At 37.7% G+C, this 14,236-nt stretch overlaps 2 protein-coding genes across 3 annotated transcripts in view; one reads left to right on the top strand and one right to left on the bottom strand.

Moving 5' to 3' along the window:
* LOC150099478 (general vesicular transport factor p115-like) overlaps positions 1-10,348 on the bottom strand; it is a 354,365-nt gene extending 344,017 nt beyond the window's left edge. For both annotated transcript variants that reach the window (XM_090403647.1, XM_090403648.1), the window contains exon 1: positions 10,092-10,348. In XM_090403647.1, coding sequence (XP_090259773.1) covers positions 10,092-10,169 — 78 coding nt within the window. In that variant the 5' untranslated portion in view covers positions 10,170-10,348. The remainder of the gene's footprint in view (positions 1-10,091) is intronic.
* A 215-nt stretch (positions 10,349-10,563) lies between these two features.
* On the top strand, positions 10,564-11,841 carry Ppt1 (Palmitoyl-protein thioesterase 1). The gene has a single exon (XM_090403839.1). It carries the CDS (start codon positions 10,862-10,864, stop codon positions 11,774-11,776), a length of 915 nt encoding a protein of 304 aa, XP_090259965.1. The 5' UTR covers positions 10,564-10,861; the 3' UTR covers positions 11,777-11,841.
* Positions 11,842-14,236: the final 2,395 nt, after the last annotated feature.

Genomic DNA, 14,236 nt, shown 5'->3' with positions numbered 1-14,236 from the left:
AAATTGTGTTTATATGAATGCAAAGATATACTTATTTGCATTTGTGTGGGGTTTGCAAAAATAGGTACTGCATTTGTAAGAAAATTAAGCTTTAAACAATGATATATTGATAATAAAACTATTTAGAAGAATAAGAATCTATTAAGTGATTGTTGCAGGAAAGAAGGATGTTTGTACTAAGAAAATTTCTAAAATTATTATTGTTGCTGAGAAGAACGAATGGGTGTGAAACAGTGTGTAGCACAGTATTATAATAAGCAATCTCATAAATGGTCAAGCACACTCTACAGATTAGAATATCTATCTCATAAATTTTGAAATCTTGTGCAATCAGTTTATTAGTTTGGTAAAATAAAAATGGATACTTTATTTTTTCTCGAAATGGTACTATATATAATAAAATAGTGAGTTATAAAAGATAATGAAATAATCAAATCAAATCAAATGAGCTGAATCAAATGATTTGGTTCATGAGAAGTTCTCTTATGAACTTAACAATTGATGGTAAGAAAGATGAAAGCAATATGGATATAGCAGGAGTTGAAAAAAAGAGTGCAATTAAAGCTAAAATAGCAAACATCCTTAACAGCAAACAAGTGGTTGGCAATAAAACTGAGAGAATGAATAAGAGTGAAAATGTGATACAAGATTTAAAAGCTGAGTTGGTTAAGATGAGGCAAGAGATGAAGCGGAATGCAGAGTGAAATTAAGAGAATGAGATATGTACAGAAGAATGAAAATGAAGAAAATGAATGATATAGGTATGAAAGAGGTAATGAAATGGTTGCATTAACTGGGTCTGTTCACCAAAGAACTGTTGGAATAAGCGAGACATGTTGGATGAGGATGATGTATTTTGTAAAGATAGAAAAGGAAAAAAAAAGGGGGGGGGTTAAGGTGCCATTGATGATAAAGAAAGAGTTATGTCCATACAAGGTAGAGATGCAAGAAGGAAATAGTGGCAGTGATTCTGAGGCAGTATGGTGTAAGATAAAGGTGAATAGAATGAAATACTTGATCTAATGTTGTTATAGACCTGGTAATGTGGATGGTAGACCATGAAATGTATAATCAAATTAGCCAAGAAAATAAGAAAAGGTTGGTCATTATGGGCGATTTTAATTATGGCAATATAGACTGGGATGACGAGATGGCAACTAGAAGTAAAGATAATGAATTTCTTGAGTTTTGAGGGACAGTGCCCTCAGGCAGTATGTAATAGAGAGCACATGAGGATGGAGGATCTTGGATTTGATCATCTCACCAGAGGATGTCATTATAAATGATTTGTCCAATCACCCTCCATTTGGTGAGACCATGAAGTGATTGCCTGGTGGTTGTCAGCAGTATGAGGACCTCTGTGAGGAAAAGGTATATGTCGAACTACAAGGTTGGTGATTATGAGAATCTCAGAAGACAACCTGCAAGTATAGGATGAAATGAGGAGTTGGCTAGAAAGGACATCAATACAACTTGGGGGAAATTCAAGAACTATCTAGTAGAAGCAATGTCTAAATGTATTCCAAGTGTCAGAAAGTTAAATAAGGTAGGTGTGAAATGGATGAATGAAGAGATTAAGCATGCGATACAGAGGAAAAAGGCATTATGGAGGCAGCATAAGAGGAGTGGTAATAATCCATTCTATGAGGATTACAATGAACAGGCAATCAGGGTGACTTGGTGGGTAAGAGTAGCAAAAGTGAAGTATGAGCAGCAGTTAGATAATGAAGCCAAAATAATGGATATTATTTCTGGGAAAAATCCCATATTACTGACTACAAACTGGTATTCACCACAAACCAAAAATTGGGCAAATCTCCTAAAACCCACTAAATCTCAGACACAAAAAGAAATATTTGAACACCACAATGTAGTCTATAAATTTCCCTGCCAAAAAGACTGTGATATCACCTACACAGGTTCCACCATCAGGTCTTTATGGGCAAGACTACAAGAACACTTCTGTGATTGTAACATCCCTATTCCAGAACATTTAAATACTAAAAAACGCAATATCAAAAAGAAAAATCGAATACAAAGCACAGGAAAAATGGAAATCGCTGTCCACGCCCTTGAACAAAAACATACCCCGTAGATCAACAAGGCCATCATAATAGACAGACAAGACAATGAAACAATGCTTAGAATATCGGAAACAATAGCCATAAAGTGTGACACGAACTCTATCAACGTACACAGGTCCTACATAATCTTCGAGGTTTGGAAGCTACACAACATAAAATTGAGGTCACAACCCCAACCAATAGGTGATAACACAAACACTTCAAAAGCAGAAGCACCTACCCGACCTGACATGGCATCCACTTCCTCCATGTGTTCAGACGACGATGACCACGAATAGTTGAAACGGACCGCACCCCGTCAACCCCTCCCCTCCAAAAAATCAGTTGCTGTTTTCAACCCCTTTCACCCTTTCCCACCTCATATAAATATATAAAAAATGCTCTGCCCATCCCTTATATAATATATATGTATATATATATGTTATTCAAAAAAACCCGGGTTTTTTCCATTTGTTATTTCAATTCTCCCACTTGCCAACCCCCCCCCCCCACACACACACAGTAGTTTGGACAATGCAAAAGAAGAAGAACCACAACACCAAGAAAAAGGTATGTGCAAATTTCTTGTCCTATGCAACATATATTTATCGATAAATATACATCTACAATGCCCTAAGAATCCGTGAGAAAAGAGCCAATGGCATTTAAACTGGGGCACTCCTAAACAGAAGCAAGCAAATAGCCGTAAATATAATAAGCCAAAATAATATATATAAAAAAAAATCCTAAGGAGTTCTTTCAATATGTAGCCAGCAAAAAAAAAAAAAAAAAAAAAAAAAAAAAAAAAAAAAAAAAAGAATGATTATGGAAAGGTGACACTTCTTTTTCTGCAGCTTGTCCCACTTAAGTATGGTCACCGGTTTTGGTGAGTCTCTTCCACATCCTCCTGTCTTGGGCTGTAACCACATCTAAGTTCTTCACCCTCAAGTCCTTCTCCACCAGCTCCCTCCATCTCTTCTTTGGCCAGCCATGCTTCCTCCTCCCCTGCACATCCATCTGCATGACCTTTCTTCCCACATATTTGTCCTCCCTCCTCATCACATGACCAAACCATCTTAACCTTGCCTCCTGTATCTTTGCTCCTAAGTTTGTAACGTTCACTGTTTCCCCCTCACATAGTCATTTCTCAGAAAATCCTTTCTGGTCACACCTCACATCCACCTAAGCATTCTCATCTCCACTATCTCCATCCTGCTGATGTTATTTTTCCTCAGGGCCACAGTTTCCATAGCATATGTCATAGCTGATCTCACTATTGTCCTATAGATTTTGCCTTTTATATTAATCAGCACCCTCTTATTGCACAGCACTCCAGCCATCTATCTCTCTCCAGTTTCTCCATCCTGCTTGTATCCTGCATCCCACTTCCTTCTCAACCTTTCCATCCTCTTTCACTGTTGAACCTAAGTATCTAAAGTCCCTAACCTTGCTGGTGACATTTCCTTCCAGCTCTTGATCTGTCTCCTGGCTGCCATCCACTTTGCAACACCTATACTCTGTCTTATTTCTGCTCGGTTTCATACCTCTCTGTTCCAGTACTTTCCTCGTCTTTCCAGTTTAGCTGCCACTTCTTTTCCTGATTCTTCACACAGCACAATGTCATCCACATACAACATTGTCCAAGGCACGTCTTCTCTCAACTCCTCTATCACCACCTCCATCACAATATTAAACAGGAATGGAATTAATGCTGACGCTTGATGCAAACTGAGTGTCACTTGAAAACTTTCTGTCTCTCCCAGGCAGGTCCGAACTCTTGTCTTCACATTTCTGTACATCTGCACCAACCTGACATATTTCTCCAGTACCTTCTTCTCCCTCAGACACCTCCAGACTTCTTGCCTTGGCACTCTATCACATGCTTTCTCCAGATCTATAAACACCAGATGTAGTTCCCATTGTTTCTCTCGAAACTTTTCCATCATCTGCCATAACCCAAAGATAGCATCGACCAGGCATGAAGCCAAATTGTTGCTTTGCTATCTCCACCTCCTTCCTCAATCTTCCATCAAGAACCCTTTCTAGGATTTTCATTGTGTGGGACATCAACTTTATTCCCCTAAAATTCTTAATGCATCCCCTTTACCCTTGTAGATGGAGACAAGAATAGTTTCCCTCCACTACTCAGGTATATTTTCCTGTTGGCAAACTTTTATGAACAGGTCTCCACTGGGATCCAGTCAGGGCCCACCGATATTCCATTCTTCATCCCCTTCATGGCCTCCTTCATTTCCACTTTACTGATGTTCTGCATCATCCCCTCATAAGGCTGCTTATCTTCTCCTGAGTCCTCGCATTTTCCTCATTCAAAAGTCCCTCAAAGTATATTCTCCATCTGTTTCTTATATCCACATCCCTCCTTAATACTCTTCCTCCAGTCTTTGATCTGCCTCACATGTAAGATGCCCGTTGATGCCTTATTTCTACATTTTGTCAATTGATAAATTTTTCTCTGTCCTTCCTTTGTTTCTAATTGATCATAAAGATCTTTATATGCCATGGCCTTCGCCTGTGCAAAAACTCTTGGCTTCTCACTTTCTCTCTCTCTCTCTCTCTCTGTATTCCTCTCTATCCTCTTGCAATCTTGACTTGTTCCACTTCTGCTTTACCTTCCTCTTAGCCATCACTGCTTCTTGTACATTATTATTCCACCACCAACCCTCCTTCTGCTCTCTAATCTTTCCAGATGTTTCATCAAACCCCCTCAATTGCACAGTCAGAATTGCTTTTGAATTATGTCTCCACAATCCATGAATTATGAATCTTGTACACTTTCTAGCCCACCGAAATCCTCTCTAACACCCTCTACCTACAACAGTTCCTCACACTTTCTTCTTTTAAGCAAAACCACTTAATTATCTTCATCCCATTGCTTCCAAAGGTTCTTATCTTCGACCTTATTTTAAAGTCTGCACACAGCAGCCGGTGTTGCTGCGCCACTTGATCTGTTGGGATTATCTTACAATTTGTTACTTCCTTAAGATGTTTTCTTCTAGTCAAAATGTAGTCAATCTGTGAACTGTTGTTACCACCACTTCTAAATGTTATCAAATGTTCTTCTCTCTTGCAGAAAAATGAGTTCACATTTAGATCAAACGCTACCATGAAGTCCACAATTCTCTCCCCTTCCTAGTTTGCCATTTCCATCCCATGGCCACCATGCACCCTTTCACAGTTCCTATTCTGTCTTCCCATGTGTGTGCTTAAGTCTCCTACAATAATGACGAACTCATTTTCTTCCAGTTTCCTCTCATTTCTTCATCTAGCACGTTCCAGAACTCGTCTTTCTCCTCTGCTGTACAGCCAACTTGCAGGGCATATACACATAAAATGACCCACTTGCTCTTCTCCAAGACCCAGTTTCATTCACATGATCCTATCATTCCTTCTACTCACTTCTAGTACTTTGCCCTTCATTCTGCCACACACCTATAATGTACTGCCACAAATCCAACACTATTTCTTCCCTCTTTATTTTCTCCGGAGTAGAACAGTTTACACCCATCTCCCAATTCCTTCACCTTTTCACCCTTCCACCTTGTTTCCTGCACACATAAAATGTCCAACTTCCTCTTCCTCATCATGCCTGCCACCTCTCTTCCCCCTTCCAGTCATGCTCCCAATATTCGATGTTCCCACTCACAACATTTTCTCCACCTGCTGGGCTCGCTTCTTTAACTGCATCCACCCTTGATATGGTAGCCCTTGACCACTTCTGACAGCTGTAGGACTGTGAGAAGTGGACAAGGTAGTTGCGTTAAATGTAGCTGTGTGTCGCCTAAGGGGGTATGTCTTAGCCCTTGTGTCACTTTCTTTTCAACTCATTTGATCATAGCTAGAGCTGGCAGTGAAGTTTTACAACCGGATGTCCTTCCTGATGTCAACCCTCGTCATTTACCCAGGCTTGGGATTGGCACCTATTGGGGCTAGCTTGCCCCCTTCGGTGGCCGCATAAGACGAAATGACATAGTAAAATAGGAAAGATTCACTCCCTAGCCCTCAAATACACTAATAGCATAATAGGAAAAGAAGGAGGAGGAGGATGAGAAGTTGATTCAAGAAGTTTGGAGTAGGACTATATATATGAGTGTTGATCAGTTACATGTATTCATATGTGATTAGAGAAATGCAGAGGAATGGTAGTGACTAGTTCAATACAGCAGAGTCCTGAAATACCTAAACAAAAAGACATGGTGCAGCACTAGGGTGTCTATAGGGCAGCAACTGGAAAGAAAGAACTATTGTTTAGAAAAAAAAAAAAGTTTTTTTTTTTTTTTGGAGGCTGAAGAGGTATGGATCTAATGTGCTTGTAACAGGGTAGGCTAGAAGTGAAGAATGATTCTTGTTGGGGAGCAGAATACTGTCAAAAAGCGAGGAAGAGTGAAGCATAATCTTTCTTTTGGGAAATGAGAAAGGATTGCATTTTAGTGGCAGTGAAATTCACCAGGTTATCCTCACCCCACTTGAGAATGGTATGGAAATTGGTGTTGAAGGCATTGGTTAAAGATCTTGAAGAATGAATTACTTGAGCATTACAAGGTTTTGAAATGAAAAAGAGGAGCAGAGAATACCATCATCAGCAAACCTACAAATAGGATTGGAAGGCAGAGGGAGAAAATCATTAATATATAAGAGGAAGAGTGTAGGTAAAAAGGAGATACCCATGAGGTACACCAATTGACTGAAAAAATTGATGGAAGGAAGCCATCCACTATGATCCACAATTGAATGGCCGAAGAGGAAGTTGGCAATCCATTCACAAAGGGAAGGAGAAATACATGATAACAGCTTGGAAAGTAGGTCATGATGTCAGACCCAATCAAATGCCTTGGAAATATCAAGAGACCATTTGAGCTTTTCCATGGCCTGTATGAGTGAAATGAAACATGAAAGGGCAGAAGTTATCCTATAGCCTTGATGAGGGACCAGAAAGCTCAGTTACTATTTCAACTCAGTTACTGTGTCCAACGGTGGGTGAGGCTGATGAGGAGATTTGCTATAGAACAAGAACAGTGATCAGTGAGTAACTGGGAAGCCTCCAACTAAGAAATCAGTTGGCTGCTGATGACCTTTTCCATTATTTTTGAGAATAACAATACGGCAATAGTTTGATGGTGGACTTTTATCTCCTTTTTTTGGGAACATGCTGGATAAAATCTTGCTTTCTTGTTGGATATAAAAGATGAGTACAACAGCTTGAAGAAATTACACAAAATGATATCTTTTAGTACAATTCCTGGCATTGAATACCATCAGGACCAGGAGACTCACTGGTATCAAGGCTACCAAGTATTTTTCTTGTCCTTCTGGTGAAATTTCAGACTATGCATACTGTGAATAATTCGTGGAGCAGTGGGAAAAGTTTTGCCAGGGTTGTCTATACGAGAGTGAGAGGGAAAAACTGATGCCAAGAGGTCTACCTTATCTTTAGGAGATGTTACCATTGGGATATGCATGTATGAGTGAAATGAAACATGAAAGGGCAGAAGTTATCCTATAGCCTTGATGAGGGACCAAAAAGCTCAGTTACTATTTCAATAGAAGATAAGCTTAATACAGTCTGCTTTGGATTTGTTCATGTTTTATTGCAGTTGGTATGAGCTATAGCATAAGTCAGCAAGAGGCTAATTTCTGTCTTGGACTACTTTGACACATTTGTTGGAGAACCAGGGTTTGGATAACAATCCAGAGTTTAGAATAAAGTAAGGAATAAAAGCAGTCATCCCAGTCACAATAATTTCAGTTATTTTATCAGAGCTGATGCTAGGAACAAAAGAGTGGAGGCACTCAACAGATCAAAGGAATTGTGGAATAGAAATGTTGAGAGTCATTCCAGTTGCACCACTGTAGTACTAGGAAACAAGGCTGAGAATGAATGAGAGAAGGATGATCTGTAGAAAAGGAAACATGGACAAGGTTATGGTCAGATTTTCTAAGAGGAGAGCTAACATTAATAGTGTATCTGTAAGGAAAGCTAGTTAAGAAAAGATCCAGGTCGTTGGAAGAACAATGGGAATTATCTGAAATTCTGATCAGTTGAACAATGTGTAAAATCATTACTGACATCAAACAGTTCAGCTTATAGTACATAAGTTAATAAAACATGACTTCCCTTTAACAAACCCATGCTGATACCCACAAAGAATACTGCTATTATCAACCCATTTCTGTATCCTACTTCTCACCAATCTCTCCAGTGCAATGTATCCATGGTAGTCTGGTTATGAAGTTTCTTCACCACAACTCCAGACAGGCCTATAATTTGAAGCAACAGCTTTATCACTACCTTGGAACCTATACACAAGTAGCCCAGTCTCCTCATCATAATGAAAACTAGGTAATCAAATCTGAGCATAACAGTCCATATGTGGTCTGACTAATGCCTTATATGGAAGCACCACCACCTCCTTATTCCTACATCTCAATGTACTTTTTATCATAGCAGCAATACAATATGTAGTTTTTGCAACATGTGCAATGTGTCCCCGGAACTTCAGTCCACATTCTACCATCACTCCAAGATTCTGAATCTCATCCACTTCCTGTAGTATACTGAAACAAATCATGTGAAGTCAACAGCTTCTATATATACAAGTAGTCTGGTATGAAGTTTCTTCAAGCAAATTGTTTCTGCTTGGGTAAAGAGTTAAAGCAAGAATATAGTTTTGTGTGGTATAATTTACTTTCTAAGCAAGTTACAAAACTTTCTGCAAATATTTAAATTTAAAAGAAAGTACTTTCACAGGAATGGGTGGAACACATTGCCAAAGGTGGTTGTGAGTACTTCATCTGTGAATGAGTTTAAGGAGAGGTATGATGGGTATTGTGTGAATAACAGCTAGTGCGTCAGTATAGGATCTCCTACAATGAATCTTCCGATGCCTGGAGACATTTATTCTTTCTCCTAATGAAGCAATTGAGGTATTTTGAGAAGCTGGTTAACCTGTACCTTTGAAATTATGGACCCTTAGAAGATACAAAGAGAAGGCTTATTCCAATAAAAAATATATCATCTTAATTAACTGTTAAAAGGAACTATCAGGTTGGACAGATCAAAGCTCTCCATTTTTTTTTTTCATTTCCTTCCATATTCTTTCTTTCTGAACACTGTTCCAACTCAGTTTTTTTTTTTTTCCTAAATTTTCTCTTATTTGGCAATCCATGTTTTCTGTGGGGTTCCTTTTGGCCTTTCCCTCTCCATTTTCACTTCATATATATATATATATATATATATATATATATATATATATATATATATATTCTTCTTAGTATTTTTTTAAATTCATCCTCACATGTCCAAACAATTTCCTGCTTGAAATTGTTTGGAGCACAAGCAATTCTTCAACACCTTCTAGAGCCAAAACATTCCAAATGTCCACATTTCTTATTATACATATTATATTATTATTACAACGGGTGTATCCATGGAGTTAGAAGAGTCATCACAGAGGATCCTATACTGACATACTAGCTATTATTCACACAATACCTATGATACCTCTCCTTCAACTCATTCACAGATGAAGCACTCACAATCACCTCCGGTAATGCATTCTACCCATTCACCACCCTCCAATTATCTTTAAAATAATCCAAGCACTGAGGTTTAACAACAGCATTATATAGAAGTTTTTCAGCTCTCACTTTTTTTTTCAAAATACAAAGGGAGAGAATATGGATATTCAATATTCCTATACCTACATATATTGTATACTTAATCAACAAAATTAGGCAAGTAATTTATGGTTGCTGTAAGCTTTGCTTAAAATTTACACTTTATTGGTTTTGTTACACTTTATAAGTTTTCGGAGCTAAGCTAACTGACCCTCAGAAGTTCCAATACCCCCCCCCCCCTCCTTCTATTAAACGGACAAACTATCCCGATATTCCATTACTGTTAAATAACACAAACTTCGGAATCACGAAGATATGAACTATTTTCTCTTAAGTGAATGCATTGGTTACATTTAGTATTAAATGGGGAAAATGATTTCATACAATACTTACAGTTTCAGCTCCTGTGGGACACTGAAATCCTTGCTGGGCACCTAACATTGATTTCAGCCCACTTTTGAAATAGTCCATGATATTTATTTATATGTACATTACACTACTTTCTATTACATCGAATGTAATTTCTGTTCAGCTACCTAAACTGCAAAGAGTTCGTGTTACCTACATCGTCACTATGTTTATTTATAAAAACGAAATATCTGTCAACCATGTAAAGATCTTTTTTTTTTTCTTTCAATAATGACACATGCTGTTTTTCTAGTGCTGTATATTTTATATAATTAGTATAATAAAATCGTTTGCATTTCATTTATCTTACTCATGTTAAATAACCGCTCCTACAACATCGCATTCGTTTCTAATCTATCCGCCCATGTGTTTTGCAGTGCCCTCTGTTTTACTTCCTGTTATTTGAACTTTATCAATAAATATAATCTGTGATCATGTGTACAGATCAAATGATCTTATTTATCTGCGCTTCAAGATGATGTATCGGTATTCGCATAACAAAGTAGTAATAACGACAGCAGCGATATTTCTTTGTTGAGTGTACTGCTGCAGATTTTTTTTTTATATAGTGAATTCCCTAGAATTCGTATTACTGCTTTTTTTTTTTTTGTGCGTGTGTGCTTTACGTGAGACATGAACAGTGGTTCGTATCGTTAAATTTTACTAACTGCTTCTAGCTCTGTGATTTAATTTTACTGCCATACTTCTTAGCTATAAAATATACTGGACTTCGTTTTAGTGAGAACTCATCAAAAATGAAAGCGACGGCTGTTTATACCTTAATTATAGCGCTATTTTCAAATGGCATGTATTGCAATATCACCACCACTCCAAGTCCACCTCTACCAATTATATTGTGGCATGGTATGGGAGACAGCTGTTGCAATCCTTTGAGTATGGGCGCTATGAAAAAAATATTAGAAGAAAAAATATCTGGAGTGTACGTTAAATCATTAAAAATCGGGAATAACATGTTAGAAGATATGGAAAATAGCTATTTTCTAAACGTAAACATACAAGTGGAACGTGTGTGTCAACAGTTGGAAGCAGATAGCTCATTACACAATGGCTATAATGCGATTGGTTTTTCTCAAGGTGGGCAGTTTCTTCGGGCAGTTGCACAGCGATGTCCAAATCCACCCATGATAAATCTTATATCATTTGGAGGTCAGCATCAGGGAGTATATGGAATTCCAAAATGTTTTGGCGATGATATCGTAATATGTAATTATATTCGTAAGTTGCTTAATTATGGAGCTTACATTAGTTGGATCCAAAAGTCGCTGGTACAAGCAGAATATTGGCATGACCCACTGAATGAGCAGGAATATAGAGAAAAAAGCGTTTTTCTTGCAGATATTAATAATGAAAGGGTGAAGAATGAAACTTACAAGACAAACTTAATGAAACTTCATAACTTTGTCATGGTGAAATTTTCAGAGGATTCATTAGTGGATCCACCCGAAAGTGAATGGTTTGGATTTTATGATGCCAAACAAGGAAAAGTAGTGCATAATTTACAGAATAGTACTCTCTATCAAGAAGATTGGCTGGGACTAAAGAAAATGGACAATGAAGGAAAGCTCCATTTCCTTTTAGCTGTAGGAGATCATTTGCAGATTGATGTGAAATGGTTTACTGAAAATATAATTGAGAAGTTTTTGAAATGACAAAAAAAAATTATCTCAGTAAATTTTTAAAATAATTAACATTTTGATGTATAATGATCAGTGTGTGTGTGTGTATATATATATATATATACACACACACACACATATATATATATATATATATATATATTCAGTGATCTATCATTTATTCAATGTTCAAATATATACACACACACACACACACATATATATATATATATATATATATTCAGTGATCTATCATTTATTCAATGTTCAAATAATTTGAAAATCTCCATTAACCAGTCCTTGAATAGATTAGCATGTGTCAGATCACTCCTGAAACATCACTTTGCAATTCATTTAACTAGCTAGTAAATTGATTCCAATGTGACAAGATACTTGAGTGATTACTATATATATACACATACACACTTCCCCCCCCCCCCCCCAAGTAATTTTTAAAAACTCTTTGCTTTGTATACCAGGCACTTATTACTTTTAAGAAGACATAAAATCATTGTGCTATATTTTAAATTTTTGAGTTCATCTGTTGTTGGATTATTAGAGTAATTTTTTTTTTTTTAAATTCCAATATCTAAATGCTTTTGATTGCAGGTTTGATAGAATTATTCAAACCAAGCATTCAAATTAAGTAGAAAGTAGTTAGAGGAAAATGGTTCTGCAATTTAAGATCAGATGAAAAAATTATTCTTGTTACCAAAACAATCTTAGCAGAAATAAAATATTCAGTGCATTCTAGCAGCAGTTTTCAATGAAGGGTGGTATATGATTAACCTTTCTCTTATTTTTTTTTTTTTTAATATTAATCCTGCATACAAATGATGCAAAATCTATGGCACATCAGTACTGTGTGCATGTATGTTGAGATAAATGATGCAAAGGGGGGGGGGGGGGAAGGAAGGAAGGAAATTGATGTGTTTATTTGAATAATCTGGAGCTTGTAGTTCTAGGAGAAACATGGGAGGAAGACTTTCTGAGGATAGAGGTAATGGAATGAAAATAATGACGAAGTTGTTTCAGCAGCTGCTCTGAAACTGCACAATATGAAGCTCTTCATGTTGGAGGAACCAACATGAAGAGCTTCATGTTGGTTCTTGGAAGAACAAAATCTACAAACAGATAGAGGGAATTGCCATGGGTCCCCCCCCCCTCACCAATTTCTATATGGAAGATTTCGAAAAATGAGCCATAGACTCAGCCCCACTCAAACCTTTATATCTGCTAAGATATGTAGATGTGTTCTCATGGCCCAGACACGTTAGACTGCTTCCTCAGTCATCTCAATAGCCTACATCCAAGAATCCAGTTCACTATGGAAAAGGAAAAGAACAATTGTTTACCCTTCCTAGATACCTTAGTTACACGCCTGCCTAATGATACACTTGCCTTCACTGTATACAGAAAACCCACACACACACAGGCAGATACATTCACAAACTCTCCCACCACCACCACCCCTCTCAAAAATATGGCATTATTAAAACTCCTACTAAGAGAGCCCACAATCTTTGTTCCAATGGAACCGCCCTCACTACTGAGCTTAACCACATACACAGCACTTTCCTCTCCAATGGCTACAGCGATCACAGTATCAAAAAAATAATCAGTTCCTCCCTCATTCCCTGTCCTTCTCGTCAACAAGATTTTAAAAATGCCATCACCATACCCTACGTCCATGGCACATCTGAAAAAATAGCCAAGATTCTAAAAAAGTACAACCTACACACAGCATATAAGCCCCACCGCAAACTTGCTACCCTTATCCGTTCTACAAAAGATCAGCTCCCTCCTCTCTCTCTCTGCCTGGAGTTTACAAAGTACCCTGTTCCTGTAAGCTGGCGTACTTTGGACAGACAGGCAGATCAGCATCCATCCACCTGGAGGAACACAACTATGGTCATTCAGGCTTGGCTGACCATGTTTTGGACACCCCCCACAGGGTATCATGGAAGAAAACCACCATGCTCCACCACAGCAAATTCAAGAAAGAGAGACTATTCTTAGAAGCAGCTGCAGCTATCAGAAACCAACCAAATCTTAATAAATACGGTTGCATTAAGCTTCCGAAGATTTGGGAAACACTCATCACCAGAGGTCTCACCTTACATTCCAGGCCACCTACAACCACCCTTAGAGGGCGCTCCACCTAAATAGGACTTTAGTGTCACCCACGTGGTTGGGCTTAGTATTGTTTGTTATTTGTGTTATGTTACATTAGTTTTTTGTAATCCCAATAGATGTCCTAGTGACTAGGACGAAATATAGGAAGTATTAAATTCTATTTTAATCCTTTTTGAGTGTTGTAAAAAAAATCCATTAAGCCTCTAACATGATGTCCTTATAGCACTTAAGCCTCTACACGCAAACAATATGAAGCTGGATGATTGGAAATAGGTTTTCAGACTAGCTTCTGCAGAGGCTGAATGTATTCCCGCTTATTCACAGAACATTTATGAAAAATTAACAGGAAAAAGCATT

The sequence above is a fragment of the Typopeltis vanoorti genome, chromosome 14, assembly GCF_054136105.1.
Source record: "Typopeltis vanoorti isolate ZY-2024b chromosome 14, IOZ_Tvanoo_1.0, whole genome shotgun sequence".
In the NCBI taxonomy this organism is placed as follows: Eukaryota; Metazoa; Arthropoda; class Arachnida; order Uropygi; family Thelyphonidae; genus Typopeltis; species Typopeltis vanoorti.
Note: the sequence above shows the minus strand (reverse complement) of the source record. Positions and strands in the feature narration are given on the sequence as shown.